General features: G+C 38.7%; 1 protein-coding gene across 1 annotated transcript in view; it reads left to right on the forward strand.

Annotated features, from left to right (window-relative positions):
* Positions 1 to 15,635, forward strand: part of akap6 (A kinase (PRKA) anchor protein 6) — a 341,777-nt gene that overhangs the window by 243,760 nt on the left and 82,382 nt on the right. Inside the window, exons 9-10 of the mRNA XM_059987823.1 lie at positions 80 to 226; positions 14,603 to 14,827. Coding sequence (XP_059843806.1) covers positions 80 to 226; positions 14,603 to 14,827 — 372 coding nt within the window. The remainder of the gene's footprint in view (positions 1 to 79; positions 227 to 14,602; positions 14,828 to 15,635) is intronic.

Below are 15,635 nucleotides of genomic sequence, written 5' to 3' on the forward strand. Positions count from 1 at the left end.
GTTTGAGTTCCATTTTATCTGTGATTTAAAACTGGGCAATTTAAATGAAAATACAAAGCTGTAGTTATTTGCTTTACAGGGTTACAGCACAGAAATGGCAATGTGGCTTCCTAAGAAAATACATTTACTCAAGAAGGTTGAATCACTGAGACAATCTGGTAGCTCATTACCCTGTGATCTTTTTGAAAAAGTGGATGGAATTAAAGACAAATGGCATCTGTTAGAGGTATGTGCTTTTTAATGATTGTGATTCATTTTCATTTTAATACTGTTATAAATTAAAATTTCCCAGCTTCATTTTCTCTTTAGTAAGTGACCATATTACTTTTTATTATGGAAATAGCCTATTTTTGCCTTTTCCAATATCTTAAAAATGTTGTTGCAAAATTTAATTTTTCTTACTCTGCAGGTGAAAAGGACTAGTCGTAGTTCTAAAAATGCATATATTAATTTGCTTGTATAAATATGCCGTCATGGTAGCACTATAGAGTTTGGAAACTAGTGATCATTTTAATTCAAATCTAATTTGCTTTCTATAATTAAGAATGATTCTTGTCACTTGTTAATGGTGTTTCAACCAGTCATTAGGTTGAAATAATTTTCACTATTTTTGCAGAATCTACTAGAAAAGAAGTTAAATAAGCTACAATATGATCCTCACTTTAAACTGTACTAATGTCGCATGATAAAAACCTTTTTTTGATAGTTCCTCTTTATCAGTAATGATTCGCAGATTAATTTGAAATAATCCTGTCAATAAGAGGATAGGTGCACATTTAAAATGTATTATTCCCTTCTGCTCAAATCAGTAAGTTTATTGACACAAGTAATTTAATGATCTAATGTCAGTCTGTCAAGTCTGATTGAATACTCCAGATAATACTACAATCCTGCAGGTTATGACTCTCCAAAACTTAGACCAACTTTCAGAGAAAATTAAAGCATCATTTTACTGGTCTTCTAAACAGACAGCATCTGCTAGCTACTTGTGAAAAGCTTTGTTCTGGCACATACTTGGATTCCTTAATAACTTATACCAAAAGTTATTCATTACTAAACTAATAAGTTTTAATCCAAATTCCCCAGTTACAGTACTACATTAGGAAAGCCAGTTCTAGTTGATTGGCAAGACCCAGCCTTTCTGATTAAAGTTGACAGGCTCAGTCCCAGAATTGTACTAATGTCTCAGCTGCAAGGCTAATTGCTCTCAAGAAAGAATTGAAAAACGTGAAAGACCCTAAGATGTAACTGAAAATTATTGAACAAACACAAGAGATTCTATGGATGCTGGAAATCCAGAGCAAAATGTTCAGCAGGTCAGACAGCATCTGTGGAGAGGAATAAAGAATTGATGTTCAGGCTGAAATTCTTCATCACAACTGGAAAGGAAGGGAAAGAAGCCAGAATAAAAAGCTGGGGGAAGGGATGGAATACAAGCTGGTAAGTGATAGGTGATTTGGGAAGAAAATGGTGATGGGGAAGGTAGGTGGGTGGGGCAGGGGGTTGAAGTAAGAAGCTTGGAGGTGATAGGTGGAAGAGGTAAAAGGCTGAAGAAGAAGAAGAAAAAGAAGGCATTTGATAGGACAGGACAGTGAACCATTGAAGAAAGGGAAGGATGGGAACCAGAGGGAGGTGATGGACACATGAGAAGAAAAGGGGTGAGAAGGGAGCTAGAATGGGGAATGGAAAATAGAGAAGTGGGAGAAGGGAGGAATTATCACAAGTTAGAGAAATTGATGTTCTTGCCAATGGGTTGGTGGCTACCCAAACTCCTCCAGCTTAAGAATGGCCTCATTGTGACCATAGAGGAGACCATGGACAAACATGTTGGAAAGGGAATGGGAAGTAGATTAAAATTGGTGACCACCAGGAGATCCTGCCTGTTGTGGTAGAAGGAGTAAAGGTGCTCAATCTACATTAGGCCTCAAAGGTGTAGAGGAGGCCAAACCAGGTGTGCCAGATATCGTAGAGGACCTGACAGCCTTACAAGTGAAGTGTCACCTTACTGAGAGGAACTGTTTGTTTGTGAGGGAAGAGGTGTAGGGGCAGGTATAGCACAGTTCTGCTTGCAGGTATATGTGCCAGGAGGAAGATCGGTGGGGAGGAATGAAAGGACAGGGGAGTCACATAGTTAGCAATCGCTGTGGAAAGTGAAGGGGGAGGGGAGGGAGAATCCCATTAAAGGTAGCTGAAGTTACAGAGAATGATGTGCTGGATGCGGAGGCTTGTGAGGTGGTAGATAAGGACAGAGGGAATTCTATCCACTTTATGGCAGAGGTTGGAACTTTGGGAAATGGAGGAGATAAAGGTGAAGGCAGCATCAATGGTAGATGAGATGAAACCCCATTCTTTGAAGGAGGAGGATATAGAAGTATAGAAAAACTACAGCACAATACAGGCCCTTCGGCCTACAAAGCTGTGCCAATCATGTCCTTATTTTAAAAATTATCTCAGGTTACCTATAGCCTGAGCTCCATGTACCTATCCAGGAGTCTCTTAAAAGACCCTATTGTATCCACCTCCACCACCATCGCCGGCAGCCCATTCCATGCACTCATCAGTCTCTGCGTAAAAAAAACTTACCCTGACATCTCCTCTGTACCTACATGCAAACTCTGCACTCTCAATATTTCCCTTTGAAGACCTTCCACTTACCAAGTATCCCTTTGCATGAAAGCAACCCAATCTACATCTTTCTGATGGCATCAAAGTTGTCCTTTCTTCAATTTAGAACCTTAACCTGAAGACCATTTCTATCTTCCACCATGATTATCTTGAAACAAATGGAATTGTGATCACTAGATCCAAAGTTTTTCCCTACACACACTTCTGTCACCTGTCCAGTCTCATTTTCTAATAAGAGATCCAGTATCACCCTCGATATTATTCATTATTTTTAAATGGTTGGATATTACAAGTAAAAAAATGCCGGAGTTATATGAGGCTTTGATGAGGTTACAGCAGGAGTACATAATACAGTTTTATTCGCCTTGTTTTAGAAAAAGGGCTGTAGTAAAAGAATCATTACATTTATTCCTGGGGTGAAAGGACTGTCCCATGAGGCTGGTTAGACATTTATTTTGAGTTGAGCAGAAAATTCATCATTCAGAAGATCGTGAATCTATAGAATTCTCAACCCCAATCATAAAGTAAATTGAAGACTCATATTAATAGATTTTTTGCACAAGCAATATGTGAAAAGGCAGGAAAATGTAAGAATAGCTATGATCTTGTTGAATGGCAGTGCAGGCCTGAAGGGCAAGGTTGGCCTATTCAAGGGCTTATTTCTAATGCAGTTATATTCTTAAGTATAACGTTCAATGAATGCTATTTCCACATTTTGATTTGCCAAACTATTTGTATCTGTTTTCAAAGGGCTTGTGTTACCCTTAGCTATCTTTCCCTTTTAACATAATTGTAAAAACTTTTTGAATTAATATTGACGTACATCAGAAATTTCTTTTCAATTTTCTTTTTTTAGTTCGTTTATTGTCTATGCTTACTGGTTTCTCATCAATCCTGTGACTTTGGATCAGCACATTTCTTTGCTCTTTTACATGCACTTTTTTATGTTATCAGATACCCTCTATTTCCACTCATGGCTGATTTATTTGGTAAGAAGTCTTGCCTTCAGGGTATAGAGAAATCCAGCATAAAGTTTTTATTTCTGAATATCTATCACATATATTGTCATTTTAACCATTGGCTGTGCCAAGAAATTTGATCTTTCTTGCCTTGTAAAAAGTCAGTATTACCAAAACCAGTACTCTTGGTAACTTTGATCAAAGTTATTTTTTGTCAAACTTAACATTGATTTGGATCGTTCTGAAGCCATGAAGCAACTTTTCAAAAACATGTCTACTATTTTTAAACCTGATTCCCAGTCAAATTAAAAATGTATGCAAGAAGATTTAAATAATTAAAATAATGATAATTAAATAAAAATAGTATTAAAAGTATTAAAATGCTAACGATTAATTTTAAACACTAAAGTAAAATTAATTTGAAGTCCTAGCTGCACCAACCTTTTCCAATGGGATTAGTGATCCCATTAAAATAAGCTAGGTCATGTTTTTGTGTCATCACTCCCAGATGTAGTCAAGTCAAGTTTACTGTCATTTAACTATAATCATGTATATAACGTAAATAACCATATAATGTATATAGCAATGAGACAAAGTTTCTCCGAACCAAGGTGTAAAGCTAAGGCAGAGATGCTAAAATCAGCTGAACCCTCTTTTCACCGAGTCTCAACTCCACCACTAGAATTTCTGGTGAGTCCAAGAGCAGATGAGACAATCAAAAACAATGACACCTGACCTCCAGTTTATCTGAGACTTCTGTCTTTCACTTGTGGAAATCCAAGTAATGCTGAGGAGGCAAGGTCAGCTGATTCACCCCAATGTTTGAGTAATATTGCGATGGTTGTTTGATAAATGTTCTCCAGTTGCTGAAGTATTAACTCAAGTTGTCTTGTTACTCATCATTCATTACCAAAGAAAGATTAGTCAGCAGTCTTGCCCTATTCCAGAAAACTTTTATGAATGCATATAAAGACTTGAGATAATCTACTCTTTCCAATTTATATGATTGGTTCTATCTATATTGCCAATTCATGGATTAGAGTCATAGACTCATACAACGTGGAAAAAGAAGGACCATTTGACCCACCACATGTTGCATACATTGTATTTAGGAGTTTGTTGACAACCCTTGATGACTATTAAAGGGTTGAGAGGGAAATCAGGAGGGCAAAGAGACAGTATGAGATGAATCTGGCAAGTTATGGAAAATCCCAAGAAATCCTACAGCTATATTAAGCGTCAAAGCATGGCTAGGGAGACAGTAGGTTCCCTTGGGGATCATTAGGTGTCTCAAGCTGCAGGAGATGGGTGGGATTTTTAATGAATGTTTCCCCTAAGTGTTTTCTGAAGAGAAAATCAAGTCTTCTAAAAAGATAAGGAAAATAGTGGAGATGTTTTTGAGGACATTAATATCATTAGAGAAGAGATATTTGCAGCCTTACAGAGCATTAAAGTGGATAGATCTCCAGGGACTGGCAGAATGTTTCTTGGACTTTGTGGAAGGCAAAAAAGAAAATTGCAGAAGCCCTTGCAAATAATTTGTTTCATTATTAGCCATTGGTTCCTGAAGCCTGAAGATAGCTAGGTTTGTTCCATTGTTTAAATCGTCATCGTTGTGGCTATCCCTCGAGGATGATGGTCTTCATTCCGTTTCCACAGAGCGAAGATACCTGTACGTGTATTTGTTTAACATGTACTTGATGTTGCACTCCAAGAAGCACACCTTACTTCACAAATCAACCAACTGATTCCAATGGCATGGAAACCATGATGATTGGAGCTGATGGATTTGTTGCAGCATTCATCTGCCTTCACAGCCATGATTTTGAAGTAACTTCATCCACCTGTTCCACCCTTGAGGTCTTGGTTGGATTGTTCTTTGTCAGGGACCTCATCCTCGACCTTATCGCCATGGAGCATAGCTCCAGACAGCATCACTCTTAGGATCTCAGAACCACACTAGCTTCTCCACCACGACAAGGTGACAATCCACGGAGAAGCATTAAGACGAGGAGCAAGAACAAGCCAGGGAGATTCAGGACATTTAGCTTGACACTCATGGTGGGGAAGTTACTAGAGGAAATTCTGAGGAACAAGATCAACCAGCATTTGAATAGACAGAGTCTGATTAGGAGGGATCAGCATGGCTTTATGTGTAGATAGTCATGTTTGAGGAATCTTTTGGACTTTTTGAAAAGGCAACTAAAATGTAGATAAAAGATAGGGTAGTAGCTGTTGTATATTTAGTCTTTATTTAGCCTTTGACAAAGCCCCACATGGTACCTTAGTTTGGAAGGTTAGGTCCCAAAGAATCCAGGGAGAAGTAGAGAGGCAGTTAGGTGGATTCAAAGCTGACTGAGAGGTAGGAAGTCAAGGGTGGTTTACTTATCATTTATTTTATTTAAAGATACAGCGCAATAACAGGCCCTTCCAGCCCAATAAGCCAGTGCTGCCCAATTACACCTAAGTGACCAATTAGCCTAATACCTGTACTCTCTGGAATACAGGAAGAAACTGGAACACATGAAGGACACTCACAAGGTCACAGGAAGAAGGTGAAAACTCCCTGCAGACAGAGGCAGAAGTGAATCTGGTTTGCTGGTGCTCTAATTACATTACAATAACTGTTAGGCTACTATGGGTATGGTGTGTGCTTATTGAAGGCTGTTGCTCAGAATGGAAGCTGGTGACTAGTGCTGAGCCACAGGGTTTAATGTTGGAACTCTTGCCATTCATTACTCATATAAATGATTTGGATGCGAACACACAAGGCTCGGTCAGTAAGTTTGTGGATGACATGAAATTCGGATATGTCATTGATAGAGAAGAAGATTAGCATAGGTTACAGGGGATCTTAATCAACTAGAGAAGTGAGCTGATGAGTGGCAAATGGACTTTAATACAGAGAAGTGTGAGGTGATCCATTTTGGAATGTCAAACCAGCATAGTAGTTATGCTCTGAATGACAGAACAAATGGACTGTGATGGAACAGAGTTACTGAGGAGTGTGACCAAGCAGTATGTTGAATGCAGCATCACAGGCAGGCAGGATGGTGAAAAAGGTGAAAAACATGCTGCCCTTCATCATTGAATACAGAGTTGGGACATTATATTGCAGTTATATAAGTCAGACCAGTGATGTTGAAAGTCTCCCTGCAGAAAACTTCTGTTGTTGCATTACTGATATTATTTTTGGGTATACACCAGAGGAGAAGTGTCAGAGAGAACATAAATCCCATCAAAGATTGAGGAAACTAAATTTGCTCCTGCAAATAGGTACAAAATTGCTCTGCTTTATTAAATATATTTTTAGCAACACAGCTGCTTCTTTGGCTTGTGAACCAATCTCTACCTTTGGCCCTAACTGGCATCTGCACCATTGAGTTTCCTCACCCAAATTATAAAGACCAACACTGGTTATTATGGTTCCCAATAGTAAGAGATGCATTTAATGTACAAATCCTCTTAGCCAATTTTAGCAGGCTCCCTGATAATAATGCTTGCAATTTTTTAAACAATTATTAGTTTAATTAGTAAATCTAACTAATTAGATGTACCAGTGGTTTTATTAACTAATACACAGCTTTGCATTATGGTGTTGCTTCATCCTAGTTACTTGATTTGACTGGCATGAGTCCAAACCTACATCCTTCTGCAAATGAATACAAACCAGCCAAGCAATCTGTGTTAAAACTATACCATAAGACATATTAATATCTTGAATGGCATGAGAAATCTAGTTAGCCAAAACAAGTAACTAAGGTGAAATAACAGCATAATGTGGCAAAGCATATCCAAAATAATGCCTTTGGTGTCTGTAAGTTCAACTGATGCCAGATGTGTTGTACATTGTTCAGGCATTATTGGATACTTGGACATTCTCTAAGCATATTTGGATTAAGAAAGTAGCCAGGGAAGGAGAGTGTCCCTTTTGGGACCAAGTTAGAAACCTATGTGTGGAGTCAGGTAATTTGGGCAAGGTCCTAAATGAACACTTCTCACTTCTGCTTACCAAGGAGAAGGTCGTGGAAGACAGTAAGTTCATTTACAATGGATGCATAAAGGTTCATAAATCCCTGGTTGAGATCTAACCAAATCTGCTCAGGAAACAAGAGAGGAGCTAGCTGGGGCTCTGATGGAGATTGTTGCAGCTTCATTAGCCACAAAGAGGTTGTTAGAAGACTAGAGGATAATTAATGTTACTTCTTTATTTAAGAAAGACAGTAGAGATAAGCCAGATAATTACAGACCAATGAGCCTTATGTCAGAGATAAGGAAATTACTAGTTAAGATGCCAAGAGATAGGATTTATGTACAAATGAAAAGATTGGGGTTGATCAGGGATAGTCAGTGTGGCTTCATGCAGGAGAAATCCTCTCCAAATACTTAGATTAAATTTTGAGGTGATAGCATGGAAGATTAATGAAGGCAGTGATACTGTAGATGTTGCTTCTATGAACTTTAGTAAAGCATTGGACAAGGGCCCACATGCTACATCGGTCCAGAAGTTTAAGACACAAAGGATCCAAAGTGAGCTAGCTTATTGGATCCAAAACTGATTTTGTGATAGGAGGCAGAGGATAGTTGTGGAAAGATGCTTTTCTAACTTGGACTGTGATCACTGGTGTATGACAGTGATCAGTGCTGGAACACCTGTTTGTGACTTTATTGGTGACTTCTATGTGAATGTAAGAGATATGATTAGTAAGCTTGTGGATGTTACAAAAATTGATGGTGTTGAGGTTAACAAATATCCGGCTGCAGCAGGATATAGATCAGGTGGAAAGTTGGGTAGAGAGTTGGCAGATGGAACGTAATCCCAACAAGTACCAAGTGATGAATTCTGCAAAGTGAAATAAGGTAAGGACATAAATACTAAATGGTTGGGCACTAAGGAATATTGATCAACAGAGGGATCCTAGGTTTCAATTAGTCCATAGTGCCTTGAAAGTAGCAACATGGGCGGGTAGGGTAGTGAAGAAGGCATACAGCATGCTTGCTTTTATAAACATTGGAACATTATGTTCCTATTTTACTGAACACTAGTTAGACGCACGTGAATATTGCCTGAAATTCTGACTACCATACAATCCTTATTAAGATGTGTGCAGAGGAAGTTTACCAGGACCTTACCAAGATACTAGAATGTTACCTGGGTTTCAGCACCTAAGTTACAGGGAAAGGTTGAACAGGTTAGGCCTTTATTCTTTGGAGCGTCGAAGGTTGAGGGGGGACTTGATAGAGGTATTTAAAATAATGAGGGGGATAGATCGAGTTGACGTGGATAGGCTTTTTCCATTGAGAGTAGGGGAGATTCAAACAAGAGAACATGAGTTGAGAGTTAGGGGGCAAAAGTTTAAGGGTAACACGTGGGGGAATTTCTTTACTCAGAGAGTGGTAGTTGTGTGGAACGAGCTTCCAGTAGAAGTGGTAGAGGCAGGTTTGGTATTGTCATTTAAAGTAAAATTGGATAGGTATATGGACAGGAAAGGAATGGAGGGTTATGGGCTGAGTGCGGGTCAGTGGGACTAGGTGAGAATAAGCGTTCGGCACGGACTAGAAGGGCCGAGATGGCCTGTTTCCGTGCTGTAATTGTTAGAAGGTTATATTAGAAAACTTGAATAATCTAGAGATTGGTAGGAATGTATATGTTTAAAGTGAGAGGAAGGACTTTTAACAGGGATTACGTGGGAAGGTTTTTACCTGGAACTGGATACCTGGAACTCACTGCTGGAGCAGGGTTTAGAATCAGGTAAAATCACTTAAGAGACATTTAGACAGGTACTTGAAAAGGGAAGATACAGAGGATACTGATCTAGTGTAGACAAATGGGATTTTGTTAGATGGGCAAAAAGTTGATATAGACATTCCATGCTGTGCAACTCTATGACGATGATGAATGCCACTTGGATTTACAGAAAAGAACAGTGATGCCATGTTGGTTTGATATTTGGCTGTCATTTTGGTGTTCAGTATTCACTTTCTGAAATGTAGGTGGCTGAACAGCATAAAACAGTGTAGGTGCATTAGTGGGCATCTTCTTGGAGACAGAATGCTGAGAGGCTGAAAGAGGAAAGAGGGGAGGCAGAGATTACCCAGCGTTGGCTAAATAAGCACAAGAGTTTTAGAGATTAATTCTCACAACTGGACCATAATAAGGAATTTTGTGTGATTCCATACTTCAGTTAAGATATCAAGACCAAAATGTGCCACGAAAAGAAATTGAATTCCATATCCTTCTCAGAAGATGCAGATGAGCTCTAAATTTTGCCTGGGCCTATGCACTTCAGCTAACTGTGCAAGCCTCTAACCATAAGTAACATACACCTTCTATAAATCTACCAATCGCCATGGTTATCTTTACACCTCTTCTCTCTTAGTCTTCTGTAAAAATGCTATTCCCTTTTCTCACTTCCTTCATCTCTGCTGCACCTGTGCCCAGGATGAGGTTTTCCTTCCTCCGCCAGCGATGCTGCCCTCACCTGCATTTCCTCCATTTCCCAGTTATCCACACTCTCCCCATGTTCCCACCGCCTCGACAGGTACACAGTTCTTCTTGTCCTCACCTACCACCTCATGAATCTCCACCTCTGACACCTCATTCTCCTCAATTACTGCCTTCTTCAACAGGAGTCTACCAATAAACACCTCTTTACTCCCCCCCCCAACTCTTCGCTTTCCTTCCTCCTTCCCCATTAATCTCCCTCCTGACACATATCCCTGCAAGCAAGAGAATTGCTACACTTGTCCATTCACCTCTCCACTCACCTCCACTCAGGACCCCGAACAATCCTTCCAGGTGAGGCAGCACTTCACCTGCAAATCTGTTGGGGCTGTCTATTGTACCTGGTGTTCCCGATGCAACTTCCTCTACTGGTGAGACCTGATGTAAATTGGGGGGAACCACTTTGTTGAACAGCTCTGCATGTTCCAAAAGCGGAATTTCCCAGTGGATAAACATTTCAATTCCTGTTCCTATTCCCATTTTAACATGTCAGTCCATGGCCTCCTCTTCTGCCACAATGAGGCACTCTCAGTGTGGAGGAGCAACACCTCATTCCAGTTATTTAGCCTCCAACCTGATGGCACGAACTTCGATTTCTCCTTCTGGTATTTTTTTTTCTCTTTTATTTATTTTCCCCTCCTGCTTCCCTCTTCTTCCTTTCCCCACTCTGGCCACTTTCTTCTTCTCACCCGCCTATTATCTCCTCCTGGTGCCCTTTGTTCTCCCCTTTCTCCTATGATCCACTCTTCTCTCCTATCAGATTCCTTCATCTCCAGCCCTTTACCTTTCCCATCCACCTGGATTCACCTATCACTTTCTAGCCTGTCCTTCTTCCCCTCCCTCCACCTTTTTGCTCTGGTGTCTTCCTCCTTCCTTTCCAGTTCTGATGAGGAGTCTCAGCCCGAAATGTCGACTGTTTATTCGTTTTTGTAGATGCTGCCTGGCCTGCTGAGTTCTTCCAGCATTTTGCTGTGGGTTTCCAGCATCTGCAGAATCTCCTTGAGTTTATGAAAATTATCTAGCAATTCAAACATGGCAAGTGATGTGTTCCATTGAATGAAGACAGTGTAACCATACGTTACAATCCTCACATTGGATTTTAGGGGCGAATACATTTTGAGTCATGAGCCTTTGGAATCCTCTTCCTCAATGAATGGTAGAAACAGATGCTTTGAATACTTTTTATGGTAGGGGTAACTCAATTCTTGAAGTAACACACATAAAATGCTGGAGGAACTCAGCAGGGTAGAAAGCATCTGCAAAAATGATTAAACAGTTGACATTACATGCTGAGACCCTTCGTCAGAACTAGAAATGAAGGGGGAAGTTGCCAGAATAAAAAGGTGGAGGGAGGGGGAGGAGGACAAGCTAGAAGGTGATAGGTGAAGCCAGGTGGATGGTAAAGGGACATGGAAGTTTTGATGTAACTACAATGATCTGATAAGACTATACTTGGAGAACTGTTACAGTTTTGGTTTTCATATTTAAGGTATCTTATATTTGCACAGGAGGCAGTGGGAAGAGGGATCACTGGGTTGATTCCTGGGATGCATTATGAAGAAAAATTAAGCAGTTTGTGCATTGGAGTTCAGATGAATGAAAGGTGATCTTATTGAAGACTAAGAGATTCTGCAGGGCTTGTCAGGATGGATTAGTGAGGACATTTGACCCAGAGTAGTTACCTTCACCCAGGGGACATTGTTTCAGAAAAAGAGGTTACTTACTCAATACTGAGACGTATGGATTTCTTCTCTCAGATGGTTGTGCATGTTAGGAATTCTTTAACCAATGAGCTATGGAAGCAGAGGCACTGAATGTATTCAATGCAAAGGTTAAGAGATACTTGAATAACACAGGAGTCAGAGAGTTTAGGGGGAGTGGGCAAGAAAGGAATACTGAGGCCAGGATTAGAACAGACATGGTGGAGCAGATTTGAGTCCCCCCTTGGCCTATAGCTATTGCTGTTCTTGAATAGCAAGGTTGTATAGAGGGGAATGTATGGTCTAGATTATAATCTGAGCACCCATGATGCTATTAAGTGGCACAACAGGATTGAGGGACTGAGTGGCCTACTCCAGCTCTGAATTCATATGTGTGCATGACTCATCGTCACCAAAGGATGCATCAAAACTAAGAAAATCTAGGGTTTTAGAACTTTCAGAGTAAAAGTACAGTGGCATCTAAAGTTAGTTACAGCTTGTTTAGTGCACAACTTATGTTAACAAGTATCTCCATACAAACCGTGGTTTATTTACAAATTTTCAATCAGGAATGATTCAATGCATGTTCCCACATTTCAAATTCACCCAAGAATTCTTGTAACTGAGTAGTTTGTACGTTTGCATTCCAATGGGATGCCTTCTCTGAAAGGAATTTTTTTGAGCTGCACACTCAATTTAAATCACAACAATGTAACAAAGTGGTGATAAACTCATGACACATTGTACAATGTCCAGTTTGGAAAGCTTTTATTGCATTTTCTTCTGGAAGTAATCATAATCTTTCCTTGAATTTGAACTGTTTTGTAATATAATGGAAAATAAAACAAGCAGATCAAAAGTGTGAGGTTATCCAATGAAGAATATTGTATGATCATACATAGAAAATGTTCAGTAGATCAGGCAGCAGTGTTGCAGATGTTGGAAATTTGAAATAAAGTCAGGAAGTGCTGGAAATTTTCAGCAGATCTGATATTCTAAAAATCAACATAGTATGAATATTTTTGCAGATTGTGAGAAAGGAGATACCATTGTTAATTATTATTCTTCCCATGCTTATATTTCTTCCTCCCTAACACAGATTATTTTCTAATTTAAACGCAGAAACTGGAATTTTACCATAACTAAAAATATATAATCTTTAAGTGAGTTTCTCAGTCTTGCCTAGAAATACGAATAGATCATTGTGAACACAACACAAGAAATCCAATGTGGACACCTTTGTTCTGCAAGGGACAATATTTTACAATTTAAGCACTGACAGAAGGTTCAAAAATTCTGCAGTTCATGCTAACCAGGCAGCTAGGCTAAATGTGAGTCTGTAACAGGGAGGCAGTAGTGACAGATAAGAAAAGGAAGAGAGGGAGGAATAATAATCAAATACTCAGATTGTATCCAAACATGTCATTACATCACTGCTGTGCACAAAGGAAAAACACTGCAGTATTAGACTTTTTGCTCATTGACTCCGTTTTCATTTACCCATTCTATTACAACATTAGACAAACTGTTTAATTAAGTAAATACTATAAGTTTATACTAATGTATCAGAATGTTCCAGTTGCTCTTCAATAAAATAATGAAAACAAAATGAAAATGAGAATTGCATGCTTTGGTAATTTGAGCTGTATCTGGCTCATATGAAGGAAACAGAATTTAATTCCTTTTCTTTTATTATAATGTTTAAATTACGCCAGGAGTCTGTGTAGCTGTAAATGTTTAGCAGCTTGTATCTGTCATAGCTAAAAGTAATGCATTATATTACAAACACAAAACAAAAGTATTCAACATTTTTGCTATTTAATTTGAATTGACATAAATAAGAAACAAAAAATACTTTAGAAAGAGTTAAACTAAAATGAGAGAGAATCTAATGTTGCTTTCATCTAGAATGAACAGTCAGACAACAGAAAATGATAAAATAAAATGTCAGTGGTGCGTGGAGTTTAATCCAAGAAATTTTGTCCCCTGTGCTGCACATTACTCCATCGCAATTGCATATTAAACAACCCTATCAAGAAAGGCAATGGCATCTGCTGTGCTGCCACAAATTGTGAATTAAATGAAATTGATGTGCTCTGTCGTATATTTATGAAGACAGACCATTCTCAGAAGTATTCTGCTTATGAAGAATTTATGATTGCAAAGTGTTCCTGAACAAAAAGTAGCAATAAATTCTTTTTTTGCAACCTACTCTCTCAGGGTATTGAGTCTGATGCTGCTGGTAAATTTGTCACAGCAGAAAACAATAGCTAAATCTGGATTCCACTGTGAGGCTTTATATTATTAGTATTCATGTGATCTCAGAAACTCAATTGCCAGAATTATTCACCTAACATTTTTCTCAAATAGATTAGTCTGGTATCATTTGTATATAATGATTTAATTGTGGCTGGATGCCATGGTTCCCACATCCATCGTCCAACACAGTAACTATTATTACTCAGAATATTGCCAAAGATTAATATGCTTTGAATGGCTAGTTTAGTTATGGGGATTATCATCTAATTGATGGTTTCAGTGTGCTTTGTGATAGTTTTTAAACTTGCAGCACAATTATAATTAATGAATTAATACTGCATTTTGTTATTTGGTAATGTCTTGATATTCTATGTATTTGATGGCTCTGTTGCAGTAGTCTGAACTGTGGTTCAGATGTCATTTTAATTGGACTTTTAAAGATAGTGGCACTTCCAGCTGGAAGGTATGTCAATAAGGTAGTGACTTGTTAATAGCCACCTTAAAAATAAGGACAGTACATGAAGCTAATTGATGTTTCCCTTTGGCTGTGTCAGAAAACACTTGGAGAGAAGACTCAGGATGCAGCGCTGGGGCCAAATGGTGCAGGAGCATGCAATCTTCTGTCACCTGAAAGCAGTAGCCTAGTGAGGCAGCTGGATGTCAGGATCAAAGAATTGAAAGGTTGGATGCGAGATACAGAGCTTTTCATCTTTAACTCTTGCCTTCTGCAAGAAAAAGAAGGAACAGCAGAGACCCAGAAAAAACTTCAGCATTTTAAGGTAAGAGTATTATTGCTGACTTTTTTATGTCTCTTATTTGATACACCCACCTGGAATTTCTGAGGGCTTTATGGCAATCAAAGTTACATAGTATGAAAATAAAAGTAATTCCTGAGACTTGTAAAAAACGAACAAATAGGATAGGATTACAGAGAGCACTGTCAAATTGCACATAACTAATTGCACGATAGGCTGCCCGTTACACTTCTTGTTATGAAAACAGAAATGAAAATGGGGTTACATCAGTTAAATTCCAGTTTCTGGCTTTTCTCAGCATTCATTATAAAGAAGAATCTCAAATTGTCCAGGCACTGTTTGCACTAAAATTTTTCATCAGACATGCATGTAAGAATAAAAATATTCTGATGAGAACATTAGGTTTAGAAGTTCAGCCAATGCTTGACAGTTGTGGCATATTTGCCCCAGAAAATTCAAGTGATACCATTAGTCTTTCTGAATGTTGGCCAATGTTATTATTTTATTTTGTACTTGCATTCCAGTACAAAGCTGAACTTCCCACTTCTCTCTTTTCTAGTCATATACACTATGCAGGCAATATTTTTGGGTGCAAATTAGTATTAAATTTTATCAAGCCCACCCATTTACATGAAGTGCAAAACAAGTGTTGGGTCAAGTAAAAAAAATTGTAGATTGAGAGTTTGAATAGGTTGGGTAAAGAATCATAACTAAAGCACAACATTCTGAAATAAAACAAAAAAATGCTGGAAGTACTCAACAAGTCAGGTGGAAAATGTGGAGAGCGAATCAGAGTTAAAGTTTCAGGTTGTGTTGAATTGTCATTGCTCTG

The sequence above is a fragment of the Hypanus sabinus genome, chromosome 2, assembly GCF_030144855.1.
Source record: "Hypanus sabinus isolate sHypSab1 chromosome 2, sHypSab1.hap1, whole genome shotgun sequence".
NCBI classification, from domain to species: domain Eukaryota; kingdom Metazoa; phylum Chordata; class Chondrichthyes; order Myliobatiformes; family Dasyatidae; genus Hypanus; species Hypanus sabinus.